At 43.9% G+C, this 21,810-nt stretch overlaps 1 protein-coding gene across 1 annotated transcript in view; it reads left to right on the forward strand.

The window, feature by feature from the left end:
* Positions 1-18,354: 18,354 nt before the first annotated feature.
* DCHS2 (dachsous cadherin-related 2) overlaps positions 18,355-21,810 on the forward strand; it is a gene marked incomplete at both ends in the record, with an annotated part of 285,527 nt that continues 282,071 nt past the window's right edge. Inside the window, one exon of the mRNA XM_082837826.1 lies at positions 18,355-20,388. Within this exon, the coding sequence (XP_082693952.1) occupies positions 18,355-20,388 (2,034 nt within the window). The remainder of the gene's footprint in view (positions 20,389-21,810) is intronic.

The following is a 21,810-nucleotide window of genomic DNA, read 5'->3' on the forward strand; positions in this document are numbered from 1 at the left end:
TGCTTTGAAAGGCTGTTTGGGAGTTTTTTCAATATCCATGTTATGTGAATTTCAATATTTAATGCTGAAGTTAGTGTTAGAAAGACTATCTTATATATATAAAAAAGTAGTTAGTTACATGGTTTACCACTCAAGGGTCTTGAGTGTTTGCCACTTTATCCCAGGGTTGTATGGAAACTGTGCTGGGAATTTTATCTGCATGACAGATGGCTGAATGCGAAAAATTGGCAGTTCAGATGAACATCTTGTGATCCTAAGACTGGAAATTGTAAAACTACTAGAACTTAACATAGGGAAAAAGTTTCTTGATGTTGGTTTGGGTGATGGTTTTGGATTTGACACCAAAAGAACAGGCAACAAAAGCAAAAATGGACAAGTGGGCAAAGGACCTTTTTTAAAAGGAGTTATACAAATGGCCTACAGGTACATGAAGAGGTGCTCAACATCGTTAATCATCAGGGAAATTCAAATCAAAACCACAATGAGCTATCACCTCACACCTTTAAAATGGCTAGTATCAAAATGTCAAACGATAACAAGTGTTGTTGAGAATGTGGAAAAAAGGGAGACCTTGTACACTCTTGGTGGATGTAAATTGGTACAGCCCCTATGGAAAACAGTATGGAGGTTTCTCAAAATATTCAAAATAGAACTGCCATATGATCTAGTAATCTCACTTCTGGCTATATTTCCAAAGGAAATGTAAATCAGCATCTCAAAGAGATATCTGCACTCTTTGCTCACTGCAGTGTTATTCACAGCAGTCGAGATACGGAAACAACCTAAGTGTCGGTGGTGGATGAATGGATAAAGAAGATGTGGTAGAGATAGAGATACAGAGATATACACACACAAACACTCAATGGAATACTATTTTGGTTTAAAAAAGAAGGAAGTTCAGCCATGTGCAGCAACATGGATGAACTCAGAGGCCATTATGCTAAGTGAAAAAGCCACAGAAAGAAAATACTGAATGATCTCATCTATATGAACAATCTAAAATAGTCAAACTCATAGAAGTAGAGAGCAGAATGGTGGTTGCCACAGCTGGGAGAAGGTGGAAATGGTGAGCTGTCGGTCAAGAGGTACAAAGTTTCAGCTAAGCAAATGAGTAAATTCCGCAGATCTAATGTACAGCAATGTGACTACAGGTAACAATAGTGTATTGGACGCTGAAATTTGCTAAGAGGGTAGATCTTAATTATTCTTACCACATCAGAAAAAAAAAGAAGAAAAAGAAAGAAAATGGTAACTATGTGAGGTGATGGATATGTTAATTAACTTGATCGTGGTAAGTATTTCACAATGTATATGTAGATCAAAATATCAAGTTGTACACTTCATCTGTCAATTATACTTCAGTGAAGATGGGAAAAAAACATTTTATGATGAAAATTGAAAACCCATCAGGGCACACAGGCTCTCCCAGCTCTCTCTTGCAGGTGCCTTGGCCCCCTCACACCCCTCTCCCATTATCTGGACAGAGCATTGCTGACCTTCTGGAACGAGGCTGGCTTCGCTTCTTGGCTTTACAGTCTGCTACTTGTTTGTTTCCTCTGATGGTTTATTTTGACTTTAACTCTACCAGGCAACAGATATTTGTGTTTTGTCCAGGGCTCAGCAGTCATGAAAATCTCTATTGTACCCAAATCGGGGGTATTTTGTTAAGAATAGATCACCCCATGTTCCTTGTGCCAGCCGGAATTTTACATGTGTACAAGCAAGTCAAAAGTAGCACAGACAACTTAGCCAAATAGATCCAATGGGTGTGGGGCTTGAAGAGACTGAGAGGGAGAGAAGAGCCTGGGTTTCCTCTGAGATTGGCCTCAAGCCTGGGCAAAGTCTTCGCTGTGGCCAAGGGAGTCCCTTCATCTTGAAAACTTAATTTTTTTTAAATGGTAAAGATCCTTGCAGGAGACTAAGAAGGATAATTGAGTTTCAGAGACAATGTTAAATTGTTTCAAACACTTAAAACCAGTGGAGCTACTGACAGGATCACTGCCATTTCTTCCTTCTGCATATACTTTTCTTTTTCGCTTATTGCTGTGAGTGTGAATTAAGTCATTGTCAGGCTGCCCACCCGACTTTGCATGAATTCTGTTCCGTGTCCTGAAAACTGCTTCGTATTCTCAACAACTCAAAAGCCAAAAACATTTTCGAGAATCAATGATTTTTAAATTCACATCTTTGGCTACCGTTGCCTCACCTTTTCTATTTGCATATTTTATCATAATAATAATGGAGGGAGGAGAGAGCCATTTAAAAAAGGAACAGGAAGAGAGCAACTAAGCCAAGCAGTGATCCAAGAGTTTGCTCTCTGGTCAGTCAGCTAATTGTTTCCTTGATGAATCCACTCAGACTTACTTTTCAATGTTGATTTATTTATAAGGCACGAACTGGTAATTAGTTATTGACTGTGGGAAAAACAAATTATTTATAAAGCATTTGTTCTATGATGTCACATGATGCAGATGAGTTTTAGCATGACCGATGACCTTTCAAAACAGCTTAGTTTATACCTTTGCACAAAAGTCCCTGGTGGCTACAGTGCTGCTTATGATTAATCCAGTTCTAAGTCATTTGAAAACAATCATCCTGAGAATAGATTTTCTTAAAAATAAGCTGTTGTATGTGGTGAAACAATGGCTGAGATAGAGTTAAAGAAAGAAATGAGAAGATTTTGACAAAGAATTTTTTTCAAAGCGGTAACAAATAAGAGTTTGTGAATTTCTAAATGTTCCATTTACTCTCTGCCCAGCCATGCCTACTGTCTCCTTACAGTGACCTTGAACCTATTTTTGATATGCCTTTGGATACATCACTTTATCTCTCTGCACATCCATTACTATTTTTTCTCAGCCCCACCTTAAAAGTAGCATGTTTCCAGGTGCTGCTGGTGCTTGGGTCAAGATTAAGGAATATGTGAAAGTTTCAAGATGGACTTAAAATTTCAAAATAAAATGAGTGGTTTCAAAAATATTAGAAAAAAATTTACCTCCACTTTTGAAGTTGTCACCATATCTGCTGTCCATGTAAGTCATTCATTTATTCTTTCAATCAGTAGTTCTTTAGGACTTTTTATGTGCCCTGTTTCGTGTTTATCTTGGCAAACAGTCAATACATTGCTGCCCTCGTAGAGCTAATAGCCGTGGCCTGGAGCTCATGTGAGCTTCTTAAAAGACTTTAAAAATGTTCTCTGGACCAATAAGACACGTGAGCCTGCAAAAGGTACTTAAATAAATGTGTCCTTCAATAATCTGGTTGAGGGAAATCAATAGGATTCTACAAAAGAGAGTAATTAATGGTAGAGACACTGAATGTAGAGTTTTGTAATTTGGAGTTTCTCCTGGTGATCAAGCGGCTGTTAATTTTAAGGGAAAGGGGAATAGTGAGAGGATCTCTCCAGTTCTCAGCTCCTCCTACTGATGGAAAAATGTATGAAGGGAGGATCACTTTGCTTTCCACCTTCCTCTTTGATCACAAGATGGCAGTGTTTCTGAGCTTTGCTAATGTAGTAACGACTTAAAATGGAATTGGGCAGAACTGCTATAGGGAAATCAGAATTAAATGATGTGGAAGAAACTTAGCATGTGAAATGAAACCAACGAGCAAAGAAAAATGACCTGATTGTCCAGGAATTTGCATTTCTGGAGGGTGAGCTTGTGCCTAGGTCTTGAATACATTTGAATGTTTACAATTCAGTGAATTTTTCTAGAACTTACAAAACATAAGAGCTTGTAGACACCTTGGGAGGAAAAGAAGCTGATGAGGCTGGGGAATAAGCTGCGGTGAGATAATGAAGGGCACTGCCTACTGGACTAAGGAGTTTTTTTTGTTTGTTTGTTTTTATCATCTTTATTGGAGTATAATTGCTTTACAATGGTGTGTTAGTTTCTGCTTTATAACAAAGTGAATCAGTTATACACATACATATGTTCCCATATGTCTTCCCTCTTGCGTCTCCCTCCCTCCCACCCTCCCTATCCCACCCCTCTAGGTGGTCACAAAGCACCAAGCTGATCTCCCTGTGCTATGCGGCTGCTTCCCACTAGCTATCTATTTTACAGTTGGTAATGTATACATGTCCATGCCACTCTCTCACTTTGTCACAGCTTACCCTTCCCCCTCCCCATATCCTCAGGTCCATTCTCTAGTAAGTCTGTGTCTTTATTCCCATCTTGCCCCTGGGTTCTTCATGACCTTTTTTTTTTCTTAGATTCCATATATATGTGTTAGCATATGGTATTTGTTTTTCTCTTTCTGACTTACTTCACTCTGTATGACAGACTCTAGGTCCATCCACCTCACTGCAAATAACTCAATTTTGTTTCTTTTTATGGCTGAGTAATATTCCATTGTATATATGTGCCACATCTTCTTTATCCATTCATCTGTTGATGGGCACTTAGGTTGCTTCCATGTCCTGGCTATTGTAAATAGAGCTGCAATGAACATTTTGGTACATGACTCTTTTTGAATTATGGTTTTCTCAGGGTATATGCCTAGTAGTGGGATTGCTGGGTCGTATGATAGTTCTATTTTTAGTTTCTTAAGGAACCTCCATACTGTTCTCCATAGTGGCTGTATCAATTTACATTCCCACCAACAGTGCAAGAGGGTTCCCTTTTCTCTACACCCTCTCCAGGATTTATTGTTTGTAGATTTTTTGGTGATGGCCATTCTGACTGGTATGAGGTGATACCTCATTGTAGTTTTGATTTGCATTTCTCTAATGATTAATGATGTTGAGCATTCTTTCATGTGTTTGTTGGCAATCTGTATATCTTCTTTGGAGAAATGTGGACTAAGGAGTTTTGATTCTGGTCCTCACTGGGGAGCCACTGGTGGGTCTTTTATATATATATATATATATATATATATATTTGGCTGCATTTGGGTTTTTGTTGCTGCGTGCAGGCTTTCTCTAGTTGCAGCGAGCTGGGGCTACTCTTTGTTGCGGTATGTGGGCTTAGTGGTGGCTTCTCTTGTTGCAATGCATGGGCTCTAGGTGCACAGGCTTCAGTAGTTGTGGCACACAGGCTCAGTAGTTGTGGTGCACGGGCTTAGTTGCTCTGTAGCATGTGGGATCTTCCCAGACCAGGGCTCGAACCCATGTCCCCTGAATTGGCAGGCAGATTCTTAACCACTGCGCCACCAGGGAAGTCCCACTGGTGGGTCTTTAAACAAAGCGAGCGACAGGTATAATCAGATTGTGCTTTGGAAAGATAGCTATAGCAGTATTTTATAGGTTGAGAATGGAGAGGAAGGAGCATGTTTAGATACTAGGGGCTGTCTAGCTAGTCAAGAAGCAGAGCCAATGGTTTAAACAAGACTTAATTGTCTAGATTAAAACAATGTCAGAGAGATGGAAAGAGATTTGAACAGTAATTAGAAGTATAGTCAATAGGACTCAGTGATTGCTTTGGGCTTTGAGAGAGTCCTAAATTAGGTGACTGGGTAGATAGTCACATTATTATAACTAAATGAATTATATCAGAGAGAGAAAATAAGTTTAGGGGAGAAAATAGTTTATTGGGATTGGGGGTGCCTGGTGCCTATAAAGTATCAGCTGGAAAAGACTAGTCATCAGATAAGAATGAGGAATTAGCACTTGAAGGAGAAAGAAAGCATTTCATAGTTCGGGTCTAGATAGAAAGCTGGGAGTGGGCAAGTGCAGGGGTATCAGTGGTGGAGGACAGTTTATTTCCTAAATAATAATCACCATGGTAATAACAATATTCTCTGTATGGCGACTAATATTTTCTTACAACAATTGCTTTCATGTAAATTGTGTCTAAGGGCATCTCGATTAAAATGTCCTATCGTAGTGTTCCGGAAACATGTAATCCAAGGAAAAGAGATGTCTTTTCGGTACAAAGGTGGTTTTAAGGCAAGTCGTCTTGTCCTCTCCCTCTACTTCCATCCTGACATTAACCTTTACATCCTCCTGAAGTTTAAACCCATTTCTGGACAAGAAAGTGTGAAGGGAAGAAAGCCAGGGAAAGTGGTTGTCAACCATGCCTGTGCACCAGAATTACCTGCAGCTCTTTGAAAACAATAGAGTGCTTGGTGGTGACCTAATGGAAAGGAAATCCAAAAAAGAGGGGGTATATGTATACGTATAGCTGATTCACTTTTCTGTACAGTAGTAACTAACACAACATTGTAAAGCAATGATATTTCAATAAAAATTAATTAAAAAAGAAAAAAATAATGCACATGCTTGGGTCCTGTCCATGGAGATTTTGATTCAGCAGGTCAAGAGAAAGAAAACCAGGAGAGTAAAGTTTTGTGTAAGCCACAGGAGACACATTTAAAGGAGGGACTTGTCAGCCTTGTCTAATGCGGCAGAGAGGCCAAAAAAGATATGTATTAGAAATGCCCTAAATATAGTTGCTGGAGACCCACTGGAGCCCTTGTGGGAGCATTGCCATTGTGGTGTGAGTGGGCCAGAGCATTTGCTGAAGTGAATGGGGGGGGCGGGTGTTCTTATGACTCAAGGAATGGAATTTGTCGATTGAAGCGTTTATTGAACAGCTGTGGAGACCCAACTGAGGTTGGAACCTATAGATTTGAAATGGTGCCAACCTGCATTAATTCAGTACTGTTGTGGGACTTGGGGACAGAGAAGTAAATAAAATACACAAGAATCTGACATTTTAGAGTAGGGGCAGACCAGATGGTAAACAGGTAACTAAAGCGATGAAGTCTCTTAGCCACATTGGATCTGCATGAAAGTGAAGCTGCCCTCTGAGTCCCACTAGACTTTGGTTTGCACCTTATTGCAGCATTATTTATCTTGTAATGTAATTATTTTTTTAGTTGTCTGTTTCCCTGACTAGATTGTAAGTTCTTCTAGATTAGGGAACTTTGTCTACCAGATTTTTCCTTGAATGCTTAATATGTATTCTTAATAGGTCTGAACGGCTTCTTTCTGGAATACCAGCTGGAAAAATTCGGCTCTCATTTCCCCTTATGAGAGTCCAATACACCGCAGTAATCTGCTTGTGTAGGGAGCAGATGACTGGATCCCCACAAAGGCCAGGCAACTTGTTTGTCCCTACAACAGAAGAGTGATGTTAGATAAACCCTCAAAAATAAAGAGAGAATTGAAGGATTTAAACTGTTCATCTTTATGTTGGTTTAAAGATGGCTGGAAGAAACCAAAAGGTGATCAGCAGTGGATTTAATATATTTAGAATCCTGCAGGAGGTGAAGGAAAGCAATTTTTACACAAACTTGAAGAGAAAGAGGTTAATATAATTTAAGATGTGGTAATTTATTCATCCAATAATATAGAAGATAATTATATATTTTTCCACCCTGAGACATTATTCTTATTGTTTTAAGCCTCTGTCTGCAAGCTTAGCCCACAAGAGGAAATTTATTTTCATTTAGATGCTTTACCTTGGGAACAGCTCTGTAGTTTGACATCCAGGCTTTCTGGAATTAATAGAGAGATTTCAGATTTTCTTTTTATTCAATTACTCTTTTCAAACGTCTTTTGATTTCAAAAAGTACTCATCATCATAATTTTTAAAAAAGTTATGTCTAAAGAAAAAACTATAAAATTTAACTACTTTTTTGTATTTATCTTTAACTGCAATCAAATAGTACAAGGGATGGGCATAACACTTCCTAAAATTGACTAGGTAGGGACCTCTAAGATCGTAGGAGTCCAAATTATGGGGTTGGAAAATTCTGGAAGTTTCAGTTCTAAAGGAAGCAGCATGAGCTCTGCCTCTCTCTCTTTATCTTTATTATTATTTTTTTGAATCAAATTAGCTGGAGACACTCATTTACGTTATAGTTTATTGATTTGCTGTATTTGGGGGCCAAAGTCATTTTGATATATGGCAATTTAAAATAATTGGTCTTCTCGAAATAGAAAGGAAATTAGCTGGCCAGGTGGATGAGCCTATTTAGGCAATATGTCTGCCTGTGTCAGTTTGCCGCCCCCAGCACCACCGGCTGGAGTCCCCATCAGGGACACAGACCCATGAGATCATCCCAGCGAGCTATAGATCTTGGATAAGTTAACTGGTCCGATTTTGCTTAGTAATGAGGAGAGGGTCTCTGGAAAATGGGAAATTGCAATCTGTCACCTCTCAGCAAACCAATGAGTGATTGCTCTTGTTTTGCATCTCTGTAGGGTTAGCACAGTTTATTAACTATTCCTCAGCCCTGAGAGTTTAGTGTTATTCCTATCTTATAGGCAAGAACCTGAGAAGTGTGTTGTGAAGCATAATTGTTGAAAACAAAGTGATGGTGAACAGTGTCTGGGAGTCTTAGGACACTAGCCTTACCCACTGTGAGCAGATATACGGATGGGGACCAGAGGGGATTTTCAAGGAGATGCTGGCTAGGATCCAAGGTTGGAAGTTAAAATGCTGGCAGGAAGCGGCTCAAAATACTTTATCTCTTAGGACTGACTCTGGTTCCCCAATTCCTGAAATCAAAATTCACAAATACCAATGCTGATGTTGCAAAAATGTGGCAATACTTTCAATAATTCCTGATTTTAATTAGGAATTAATCACTGATGAACAAGAAATGCCAGAATTATCTCAGATAAACCATTTATTTATTAAAGAAACTTGCTGGAGGGAAGGTTCCAAGTTGTCAGTTATTGATTCATTCTTCTGAAAAAAGAGACTTTGGATAAAATAATCTTCCTCTCAAGGAAAAACTAGGAAATCATGAAGTTGGAAAAGACATTAAAGGTAGTCAACTCCAAACCGTCATTTCATTTGAAGTTACTAGGTGATAATGAAAACACTCTTAGTACTAATTGGGCAGAAAATAACTACTTTGGTGATAAATAGTATTACTGAAGATGCGTTTTTAAACTGCAGGTCATGACCACTTAGTGGGTGCAGACCAGCGTTAAAAAAAAAAAAAGAAAAATAATAGTACAAATTAGGAAATATCAGAGCACATGTCACATTGTATGGGGAGGTAGGTGTCATGGAACTATTGTTCCAGCTACCTTATCTGTGCGTGTGTAGCGGCTTATGATATAAAATGTATTTCTTAGAGGGCGTCAGAAAAGTTTGAAATCTACCAGTGCATTTACATTTGAGAATGAAAGATGAAAGGAAAGAGATTCCTTGCCTGTGTCTTAGCAGGTTTCCTACCTCTTGGGCCAGTAACACCCCCGCTGAGTCGATTTCATGGACCATTATAGAACTTAGATTGTTGCCACACTCAGGGTTTATTTCTTTCCACAATATAACCAGAACCCCATTTTCTGGCTGTTGGGCCAAACACTTTGCTTTAAAAGTAAACTTTGTGTTCTTAACCCCCTTCCCAAAGACTCTGTTCTCTACCTCAGATAAATTGTGGCTATCTCTCAACTGTACCCCAAATGCTCATCTAGTTAAGGTTTTAACAATCGTGACTAGATTTTATTTGCACAGTATTCTTTTAACCTTTTAAACATGAGTTTTTTCTGTTGTAGATATTTTTCTAAAACATTTTATACAAGGATAAAACTTCTAATAATGTATTTCAATCAAAGGAAAAAACTGGTCCTGACATTGTGAGAAACACATTCTCTGAAATGAATCTGCCCACATTTCCAGCTGGAACTAATCTGTGGAGTTACTGGTGGCTGGAAGTGAAACCAATGTTGTGATAACTCCACCTTCTTTGTAATGGGAACTTAAATGTTTGAGAGACAACAGAGGCACTGGAAACAAAGGTACTCGCTACGGAGAAGGCAGGAAGGAGGACAAAGTGGCCTTGGCATGATCCAGGGATGTATTAATTTCTTATTGCTGCTGTAACAAATTACCACACACTTCGCAGCCTAAAACAACACAAATGTATTATTTTACAGTCTGGGAGTTTAGAAGTCCGACGCAGGTCTCAATGGGCTAAAATCAAGGTGTTGGCAGGGCTGTGGTCCTCGGTGCTCAGATGAGAATCCCTTTCCTTGCCTTTTCCAGCTTCTAGAGGCCGCCTGAATTCTTTCCCTCACAGCCCCTTCGCACTGACCTCTGCTTCCATTGTCCCATCTCCTTCCCAGACTCTAACCCTCTCATTTCCTTTTCTCACTCATACCATCCAGACAATCTCCCCATCTCAAACTCTGTAATTTAATCGCCTCTGCAAAGTCCCTTTTGTCATGTAAAATTCTGGGGATTAGGGTATGGACATCTTCTTGGAGGCGGGGGATTCTTTTACCTACCGCAGGGGACTCGGGATGCCTGTCTATAGTGGCAGGGGAAAGTGAGATTCCGAATCTGAATAATCCTTCAGATTACCTGGATCTGTGACTATGGCTTTGCTGCTGGTGACATGCTTGCCGTGGAAGGGCTGTTACGGGAATCCTTCACTCTGGGCACCTGCGAAGTTCAAGGACTGGCAGCTGTGGCCACTCTGCAGCCTCGTACAGCTCTGCCTTTTCCCTCATGGGCTGCATTGAACACCTGCTCACAAATGAGCAACTGCCTGTCTGATTGCTTCCAAGCTTTTAACATTCATCTGTGCCCCATGAAGGTCTTTCTCATTTGGGTTTTTAAACATCTCGTCTATACTGCATTTTTTCTGCCTGTTATATTTAAGCTTCCCCATTATGCCTGGATTGGAGATGAAGGATTAAAAGAAGGAAAGAACAGTGAATAAAACTCACAGGTGAAGCAGGTGAATAAAAACACATGAGAAGAGAGGCTGAAGGCCTTCAAAGGAGATCTTGAAGATAAAGCACACAGCAAAAACTCTGCAGCTGGGTTTATAATAAAGGGTTAGAGATAAAAGCCCATGAAGGCAGAGGGGAAAACAATATACATTTGGAGAGACAGGAAGTGGTCTTTCCAGAGAAGCTCCTGCAAAGGCAGTGGTGTCCCCGCTGTAGGAGCACTGAAGTTCAGCTGATGGCTAAAACACTCAGGGTGTAGTGGTCAGAATGGAGATCACTGACCGTGGGATTCAGGCCTGCTTTCCTGCAGGACTATGGTTTATTAATTGAATGTATCTGCCAAGCCAAGAGCTTCTGGAATTTCATTCCTCTGTGTTTCTCTCTTTTTTTTGCACTGGATACAAACAGTTATGGGAAATAAGAAATCGGCAAGGGGCAGAAAAATGTTGCGGGGCACCTGAACATTATGAAGCAGTTTCTACCACAGCCCCTCCAGGGATGGCAATCCTGTTTTCTGGGGAACTCACTGAGTAGGAGAGACTCTCCCAGGACCTCAGGGTTCTAGAGCCCTCAAACTCCAAGTCTGTGGCTTCTCAAAGCATAGGCTCTATCCTTAGGATTTGCTTGGACTGCAATTTAAAAAGTCCTTAAAAGTATTAAGCACTGATTCACTCCTTATAAATTATAGTAGCTGTAAGAAACTCTATATGCCTAGAAGCGGAAAAATTCAATGATTATTTAATTTGTGTAAATATCTGCCTAATTTTCAGGTTTGTTTCAGGACTGATAGTAGTATTTTTATTATGAATTGCTGAAAAATTTTTGGAAAATGTAATGAAAATGTTGCCTTAGACACAAAAGATGTTTATGTCAAAAAAAAGATGGACATATGTGGAAAATATAAATTGTGATGTTAGAGATAAGTTATTTCCTTAATTCACATGTGTTCAGAAAGGCCTGGAACATTCCTATTGTGATTATGCTACTGTGTTGTTGATCATACTAACGAATAAGGTTGACATTCAATTTTGCATTTCTCTTTGCAGACACACACTGCTAAATCTAAAGAGAGCAAAACCCTCAGATCCTGTGTGATCCTGGCAAACTTAATCAACCAGCAGTGCTGCCAGATCCACATATGTTCCATGAGAAAAATAACCGAGATATTGACGTGGCCAAAATCTGTGGCACAAGTTTTCTTACCAAATGTCTGTGTATTGAGGGAGTTTCTCATAGATAATATCTGTACCCAGTTCATCCCCATCTGTGGGTGCTAATTGTGAACCATCTTGAAACCAGCAGGATCTATTTATTTCCAAAATAACTGTGTCTTGATCAAATAGGATTCATGTGTGCCCGTCGGACTGCGGAGACACACTGGGCCGGATGTGGCTCTTTTCCCTGACTGCCTTGATTCAATGGGATCCAGGCGTTTTCCAACTGAACAGCTGTGGCTTGGGGAGAATCCAGGTGTTTTTCTCACTGAATATTTGTGGGATTGGCAGGGCTCTGGGTATTTCCTTTGCTTTCTCTTGCCTGGAATTATTATGACATACATTATGTATATGTATTTCAGTGAACCTTGCTTTGTCCCAGGAAACAGATCAGTTCCTTTACTTCACACAAAGAGCAATTACACCTAGAAAAATATGGGCAGGATTAAATACTATTTATCTTTCTCTTCACTAGCTATATCCTTCATGCTGTCTTAAACAAATACATGCATATTCTAAAAATTCCTTTGAGTGAAAGCTAATCAATTACCTTTCCACACTGAATAATTATCTACTTACAAGGTGTTGCTTTATTGGAATGGGGGTGTCAAACCTGTTCAGACATCTACTTGTTAACAACCTGTTGGACTTGGCTTTGATTGCTGATTGAAAAAGTAAGTCAGCCTCCCTAGATTTGGCAATGAATAGACCCTGTTAGAAAATGGTGTGTGGTTTTGGTTTCCACATCTTATACAGTATATAGGGAAATTGGAAAGAGTTCAGAGAACAGAAACAAAATGATTAAAGGGTTGGGGAAATAAGAAGCTAGGATCATTTCATCTAAAGAAAGGCTTTCAGGGAAAGCAAGATGGGGTGTGTGTGTGTGCATGTGTGTGCCAAAGACAGAGTCAGAAAAGCCAAATCTTAAAGCCTATGTGTTTGAGCAGATTTGATTGGCCTTTGTAGGCCATCTGGAGCCTGGCGAAGGGAGTGGGGAGAAGTTGGTCTGCCTTACCAATTACTGGGAAGGAGAATAAGCAATTTATGAGCGAGAGGGGGACTTGGGGGAAATCGGGCAGGAATTACTTTAGCTAGGGGTTCTGTCTCAGACCTACTTATACTATAATCTTCAAATGTAGAGAGAACTTTAGCATATACTTCCAGCTTCTACAGATTTGAAAAATAGGATTTGATATATCTAAATCTACTTAATGATAAGCTGTGTTATACTTCCCTTCAACTGCATGATGAAATGTTGCTATAAAGAAATTATTGACCAGTTTTTCTTCCTCTTCCTGAAGAATCAGAGGAAATAACTATATATTGATACCAAAAACAGAGACTAATACTCTATAAAATTAAATCATATTCTGTTGGGTTTAGAAAATAGAATGGGTGCATACAGAATCAGTTCTCAACACCAAAAAAGAGGGAAAGGACTATCACCTATCTCTCTGGGATGGCTTAGGTCCTAAGGTAGGAAGTTGTGCCTGATTACCTATCATGTGATTACCTATCTGGACAAGATCCCCATCATGTCCAGGATCATAATTTTAAACCTTTAAGAACACAAAATATATGCAGATACGAAATACAGACTATGATATTAGACACTAAATCATTTCCTCTTATAAAGCTCTGTATCAGTCAGAGCTCTCCAGAGAAACAGAACCAAGAGACATACAGTAATTGGCTTAAAGGATTGTGAAGGCTGGCAAGTTCAAAACTGGTAGGGCAGGCCAGCAGGCTGGAAGCTCAGGCAGGATTTCTAAGTTACAGTCTTGAGGCAGAATTCCTGGAAAACCTTAGATTTTGCTCATAAGGCTCTCAACTGACTGGGTGAGGGCCACCATATCATCAAGAGTAACCTCCTTCACTTAAAGTCCACTCCTTAGAGATCTTAATCACAACTACAGAATATCTTCACAGCAACATTTAGACTAGTGTTTGACCAAACTAGGCACTATAGCCTAGCCAAGTTGACATATAAAATTTAACCACCACAAGCTCCAAACACTCTTTAGTTCATCCTTTTAGACAGATGACATATAAACCAAAGATGGCAAGTGTAGTCCCTGCAGTCATACTGTCCTTCCTGACCTCAGAGGGTCCTCCCCTTGGGGGAGAGGAAGGGAAGAAACCCTCCATGTCCCACACAATCCTCCTCACTTGCCTTTAAGTACCATTTCTAAATAGTTCGTTTCTTTCTGTTGAGTTCCAAGTAGCCACTTAATTGTGGCTTTTCTCCTGTGCCATCCCACCATTCAGCCAAGCATGCTGTCCAAAGTTCTTCTTTCTGTAGTTCTCCCAGGTCTTTCCAAAACTCTTACTATCTCACTGTATGGATTTCAATGAAAATTCAGAAGCAAGACAATCTGCTTTAAGCAGAGAATCACAGAGATGATAAATGACCAGTGAAGAGCTCAGAAGACCATGGACACCGTGTATACCACCACTTATACCTATGTGACTTTGATGAAGTTACTTGTGGTGCCCTGAATCTCAGTTTTTTCATCTGTAAGATGGGGGTAATAATTATAATTCCTTTCCTGAAGGGTTAATGTAAGATGCTTTGAGCGCTTAGTATCTATTTAGACCATTTAACTGTTGCAAAGTGAAGGATTACCTACAGTCTGGGAGAAAATGTTTTTGACGATGGACTTCCGGTACTACTTAAACCAAGTAACACCAGGGGAAGATCTGCTCTGAACCTTTCTGCCCATGATAGTTTCTGTTCATGAATGTAGAAATTTTATTTCTTCCCTCTCTACACACTCAAGGGGGCTATGAAGTCAGAGTTTGATATTACTGGTAATCCCCAAACACTTCACCCCTAAAATATTTAATCACACAAATAACAGAGGGCAAGAGAAATAATATTTACTGGATACTTTCTGTGTATTAATCCATGTACATTGTCTCATTTGAGGCTCATAACATCCCTGTAAGTTATATATTATAAGCCTCAATTTGCAGAAGGGGAAACCGAGGCTTAACGAGGTTGAAATAACTTGCCCAAAATTATAGAGCAGAACTGGGGTTGCCCAGCTTCAAAACCCAAATTCTTGCCAGTTACATCCTGCTGTTTTTCTCAAGGGGGCAGATCTGGACCTATTTCTTGCAGATTGTTAGCTCCTGTGCTATCTAATTTTTTTTTTTTTTTGCATATTTGAGAAATGCTCTTATTTCTTTCACTCAACTAAATCGAATTCTTAATTCTAGAAGGCTGCTCAGGACATTCAAAGAAGGACATTGTGAAATGGGCAGGAGACCTTGAGCTGCACATACTGAAAGAGAAAGCCTAAAAGTGGATAGGAAAATAGATGTTTCAAGTTCCTGATTTTCCACTTGTTTCTAAACTAAACCGCTATTTACAATGAATGTGTCGGTGAAAGATGTGGAAAAACTAGCTGCTTTTCCTTTATTTTTAGACTCAGGTAAATATTTGATAGCAGTACAGTTTGCAAAATAAATTGAAGAAGTTCAAAAATCAGCTCAAAAAGCTCCATAGAATGTTCCAAAGGAGTAAATTGAGAAGATACAACTCATCACAACAAAAGATCTCATGCTAGTTAATTCTGAGCTCTGGCCTCAAACTCCTCCTTCAACAGAGTATCCTTCCATCTACTCTTTAGTTCAACCAACCACCCATTCAGTCATCTATCCCATAGATATTTAGTGAATAAAGACTCACTATGTGGTAGGTACTCCTCTAGGTTCTGGGATAAAGCAGTGCTTACAGTGCATGAATAGGGTTGAGATCACAATAATCTAATAAACAAATGAATAAAACAAGCTAATTTCAGGTGCTGACAGGTGCTGTGAATGAAATCAAATATGAGGATACAGAGTTTAAGGTGGAGAAGCTACTTGAGGTAGGTAGGGTGGTCAAGGAAGGTCTCGAAACAGTTGGTATTTGAGTTGAGGCCTGAATGAGAAACAGCCAACTCTTCACAAAGCAGAAGAAAGAACTCCCAGGCACAGAAAATTTCTCACAATTCAAATGTACTGTCTTAGTCTGTTCAGGCTGCTGTAACAAAGTGCTACAGACTGGGGGCTTATAATCAACAGATTCGTATTTCTCACAGTTCTGGAGGCTGGAAGTCTGAGATCAGGGGTGCCGGCACGGTCAAGTTCTGTTGCAGGCCCTCTTCCTGTTTGTGGACTGTTGGCTTTTTCTACCTTCACATGGTGAAGAGCAGAGAGCTGCAGGATCTCTCCTCACTCATATAAAGGCACTAATCCCATGACCTCATGTAATCTAATCACCCCAAAGACCTGGCCTCCTAAAGCCAGGGGCAGGGTAGGATTTCAACGTACGAATTTTGAGGGAGATACATTCAGTCCACAACAGGCACTAAGATCAGAAAGAAGGCAGGAAAGCTGGATGTGCAGCAATGAGGTCAGAAAGGTGGATAGGGCCATATTAGGTAGAGTCCTGCACTGTTTGAAGAAGTCTGAATTATAATCCAAGTATAATGGAAATATACTGACAGGTTCTAAGCAGGGGGGTGACATGATTTGAGTTAGTTTTAAAATATCAATCTGGATGCTTGCTTGATAATTACTTACAAAGGCGCAAGGGTGGAGGCAGGGGCCTAGCTAGGGTGAGACTGCAAAGGCTGAGGAGAAAGGAGACCCTAAAGACTGGTAACATATCTCCTCAGTGGTGAGGAGATTCATTGGTGAAGGGACACTGAATTTATTTCAGTAACGTCTCCATTTACGTGCAATGTGTTTGCTGTAAAATACATTGTTTTATTATTATTTTATCAGACATGGAGATGATGGTGTGGTTGTAAGTTAGCAGTTATATATGTTAAAAAGGCATCTTGCTGTTGCTGTAAGGAACCGCTAGGCAGGGCTTTCGGTCCGCCCGAAAGAGGAGCAACAGTATCAAGGAAATTAATTCTTCCCTCTGGCGTAAAAGCAAAATTGCAGAAACCATTTGCTAAACTTGGCCAGCCATCCTTAAGAGGGCAGAGAGCCCCTCCTCAGGCATTTCTTATTAGAGGCAATTTATCAGTTTTTACCTATTATGACAGATAAATGACGAGAAACCCCCGACTATGGGAATTTATTGGCGTTCTTCTTGTGCTCAGACACAAGCTATTTTGAAAATGGTATCAATAGTTGCCCTGACAGCAAACTGCCCTGCTCAGCGGCGATGGTGGAGCGCGGGGAGGTGATGGTCCTCAGCCACCCCGTCTTTCTGCCCATAAATCAGCATCGTAAACCATTCTGGAAGTGTCGTGATGGCGCTGAATGCATAAAAAGTGTTCGCAAGCCGAATCTATTGTCGTCATTCCTGGTAGCAGAGGGGACTGACAAGCCGCTCTCACATCGCCGAGTGGTAGCGCGGCATAATAAAGCGTGGTTTGCACCATGTGTGTCACAGATTTCTCGGGGTTTCTCGAGGGTTTTTCCAATTTCCGCCTCCCCCTGCCTTTGCAGTCATCCTGGCCCCAGCTGTGCATCGGCCTTTGACTCCATCTGTCCTTCCGCTGGGGACGAGTCTCTCTCGCCACATGGAGAACACAAGTTTGGCTCCCCAGTGTGATGATAACCCCCACCCTCTCTGCTCAGCCGGAGCCCAGCGTCAGGCCGGCTGCAGGGCCCGTCGAGGAGATGGAGGGGGGAAGAGCGTGGAAAGGCTGCCGCCTCACCTTCCCCCACCCCTCACCACTTTGCACGCGCAGCCCCGGCGGACGCCCCGCCTGCGCGACCTTCACCCGCCCCACAGTCCAAATCTCCGGGTCCTTTCTCGTTTGCCTCCCTCTGCTCCGTCCCCAGCCCAGCCACGAACGGGCCCCACTGCAGCGGCGCCTCGCAGGTGGGAGTTTGCCCGGGTGTGCGCCGCGTCACGACGCGGGAGGAGAGCGGAGGGGGCTGGGGCGGAGGGGAGCCTCGTGGTCCCCGGCGCCCCGAGACGCGGCGGGTGCGGCTGCCCCAAGAGCCGCTGACTACACCGCAGCCCGAGCCGCGGCTCCCTCCTCCCTTCCTCCCTCCCTCCCTCCCGCTCCGGCCCCGCGCGCCCTTGCTCCCGGCCTCCCGCCCTTACTCCACCCCCTTCCCCGGCCCGACCCCCAGCCTCTCCTTGTGTGTGCGCTTTAAATAATTTCATTCTATTTGGCAAAAGAATAATGCACCTGACTTTACCAGGGCGAAACAACCAGCCGAGAAGGACAAGAAACAGATGTAAAAAGAATAAAAGGAGAGAGGAAAAGAGATGAGACTCGTTTAAAGAAATCCAGGGGCTGAGAGGTGGCTGCAGCAGCAGAGGCAGCTAGAGCTTCCCTCCCTGTCTGCGCGAGCTGCGGGCGGAGGACGTTTTCACCAGTTGCAGATGTAACCTCGGGAACTCCTGGGTCTGTTGGTTTTGTTTGCCAAACAAAGTCTTTTTTTCTTTGGTTCAGACACTGAAGAGGCTCCTGGATTTTTCTGCCATCGCGCCACAACCTGGCAGTTACCCGGGAGCCTTCCCAAGGAGCTGGAGAAATGAGCCCTTCTGGGCGGAGGATGGGCGAAGGGCGTCAGCAGCTCGGGGCTCAGGCCGGGAAGCGCCTCCTGCTCCCCGGGAGCAGAGGGTCACCCAGCGGGCTGCCGGGCGGCGGCGGCGCCAGGGCGCAGCGCTTCCTGCTCGGGCTCTTCGTGCACGCATGGCTGTGGGCGGCCTCGGGCTCGTCTGCCCAGGTGTTCAACCTCAGCCTTTCCGTGGACGAGGGCCTTCCTCCAGACACTTTAGTCGGCGACATCCGCGCGGGGCTGCCGGCCACGCAGCAGCAGCAGGAGGGGGGCGGCTTCTTTCTGTCTGAGGATTCGGATGACTCCCCGTTGCTGGACGACTTCCACGTGCATCCGGACACAGGCATCATCCGCACGGCGCGGCGCCTGGACCGAGAGCGGCGGGACCACTACAGCTTCGTGGCCGCCACGCTGCTGGGCGCGGTGGTGCAGGTGGAGATCCGCGTCAACGACGTGAACGACCACTCGCCCCGCTTTCCCCGCGACTCCCTGCAACTCGACGTGTCCGAGCTCAGCCCGCCAGGTACAGCTTTCCGCCTGCCAGGCGCCCAAGACCCAGACGCTGGGCTGTTCAGCATACAGGGTTACACCCTGGTGCAACCGTCCGACCTTTCTGAGGACCCCGCAGGACCATTCTTCCAGTTGCGCTACGGGGCTCCGGTGTCACCAAAGTCGCCGCCGTCCTCGTCGCCCCTTGAGCCCCTAGACCTGGTGCTGCTGCGGCGCTTGGACCGAGAGGCGGTGGCAGCACACGAGCTGCAGATCGAGGCGTGGGACGGCGGTCGCCCGAGGCGCACGGGCAGCCTGCGGGTGGACCTGCGCGTGCTGGATGAGAACGACAACCCACCCGTATTTGAGCAGAGCGAGTACCGCGCCACCGTGCGCGAGGACGCACTGCCAGGCGCCGAGGTCTGTCGTGTGCGCGCCACGGACCGTGACCTGGGGCCCAATGGCCACGTGCGCTACAGAATCCGCTCTCGGCAGGCGCCCGGGACGGGTGGCAGTGGCGGGACACTGGGCGACGCGGCCTATTTCGCGGTGGAGGAGATGAGCGGGGTGGTGAGGGTGCAGAGGCCGCTGGACTGCGAGGCTCAGGCCTGGCACCAGCTCGTGGTGGAGGCCCGCGACGGAGGTGCCGAGCCCGAGGTTGCCACCGTGCGCGTGTCCATCGCGGTGCTGGACGTGAATGACAACTGGCCCGCCATTCATCTACTCTTCCTTACCGAAGGAGGCGCCGCGCGCGTCTCTGAGGGCGCTCGAGTCGGCGACTATGTGGCTCGGGTCTCCGTGTCCGACGCGGACGGTGACCCAGAGAAGGCAGAGGAGGCCGTCGGGGACCTCGGTATGGGCCTCGGGGGCGGGAGCATCTCGCTGGCCTTGGAGGGCGGTGAGGGAGCCTTTGCGCTGCGGTCCGGAGGCTCCTCCGGGGTATTCTTTCTTTGTGTCGAGGGGCCCCTAGACAGGGAGAGCAGAGACCTGTATGATTTGCGACTGGTGGCCACGGATGCGGGAACCCCGCCGCTGAGCACGGAGGAGACGCTGCTGCTCCGGATCGCTGACCTCAATGACCAACCGCCTCTCTTCAGCCAGGAGCATTACCGGGCCTCAGTGTCCGAGGCCGCGGCCCCCGGCACCGCGGTAGTGTGCGTCAGCGCCTCCGATGAGGATGAGCCCGGCACAGACCACGCCCGGCTGCGCTACGCGCTGGTCCCTCTCCCAGCGCGCTGCAACCCGGAGGCTCTGAGGGCCACCGCTGAGTGTGGACCATCCTTCAGCATCGATCCTGAAATTGGTGTGATTAGCACCACCCGGAGTCTGGACCGAGAAGTCCAGGAGGCCGTAGAGCTGAGAGTGGTGGCCCAAGACCTCGGAGAGCCCCCGCTCTCTGCCACCTGCCTTGTGAGCATCACTGTGGGCGACGTGAATGACAACGAGCCCATCTTCCTGAAGCAGGTGTACAACGCCACCCTTCTGGAGCATGCCCCAGTCGGACACTGCTTTCTGCAGGTGAGCACATCAGGCTTATCGGGAGGCCTGGGAAGGGATGGAGAGGTTGTGAGTAAGTACAAGGAAGGAGAATTGTGATGTGGATAGTTATACCCAAGCCGAGAAGGCAGGGGACATGGGCTTTGGTTCCTCCTCTGCAGGGAGATGAATGGGTGCCCTCTGGTCACCTAACTTTTCTGAATGGTCTCTAAGGTCTTTTCTACCTCACATGATATTTGGATCCTGATTTTGCTTATGGAATGCTGATTTCCTTCAGTCTGTATATGAGCACCCAGGTAGGTTTGGGAGGAACAACTCTTTCTCGGTTTTACTTTTTAACAGTGTGCAAATGGCAATGTCGCATATATTTGAGGATCATTATGTGGCCACCTGGGGAAGTGAGGTGGCCCTCACACATTGGTTTTTCAAGTAAACAAGTGTATGCCTTTAAACACTGAAACTGTTTTGAGTAACTATTTCCAGAGACTTCTTACACATTGTCCTACCTTCTCTGGAAGTTTACTAGAGGTAGTGGAGGACATAAGTCATTTTTACCAGCTGCGGGCTGACCTCCTCCAGTGATGCCTTCTGGATTCAGGAGTAGCAGGGCTCAATCATCCTTTATAAAATGGATGATATCTTTTATAGACAGATCTCAGAATGTTGTGATGTGCACCCTTCTAGCAGTACTCCTTATGGCTTCCGATTTCCTAGTATTTATCTGATGTGAGATAACAAACTAGATTTCCAAGACTGGTTTATTTACTCCAAGATAATTTGAATAAATAAATAGAGCCTGAGAGGCTAACTAGTGAGTGAAGCTCTAAAACTCCATTTAGCTCTCAAGCTGGGTTGTTTTAAGACCTCTATGGCTTATTTCTTGGTTCTCTGGTGTGGGGGTGGTGCGGGCAGGGTGAGGCTTTAGCCTTGATAAGTCAGGTCTCAATAACCTTTAGATAAGTAAGATGCCACTGTATTTTAAAAATGGGTTACTGACTTCTTCTCTCTTTTTTAATCCTTTTGCTCTGTGGGTAATAATAATCTCCATTCCTTTCTCTGTCATGACTGACGACTCATTGAGTTGCTAGGTTATTAAAATAAGGCTTGAAAATCAATTAATGCTTGCTGCTGAAACAGATCCACAAATGCCGATGAATAACATAATGAAGTTTATTTACATCTCAAGCAGAGTCTGATACGATGCAGGTTGATTGGTCCTTCTCCATCCAAGGTAGGGCCAGGGCTGGGAGTGACTTAGATCAGGTCCACCAATGTCCCATTGGTCAGAGCTTAGCCACGTGGCCTCAGGTGTACTGCAAAGGTGGCTGAGAAATGGAGAGGAGCACATGCTGCCAGTGGGCACCAATTTTGTGTCTCCCATGGATGTTGAAAACTGAAGTCATAATAGATGAGAGGTTGGATTAGATAATTTCCAAAATTTCT

This window comes from Leucopleurus acutus (genome assembly GCF_964270905.1).
Source record: "Leucopleurus acutus genome assembly, chromosome: 4".
NCBI classification, from domain to species: Eukaryota; Metazoa; Chordata; class Mammalia; order Artiodactyla; family Delphinidae; genus Leucopleurus; species Leucopleurus acutus.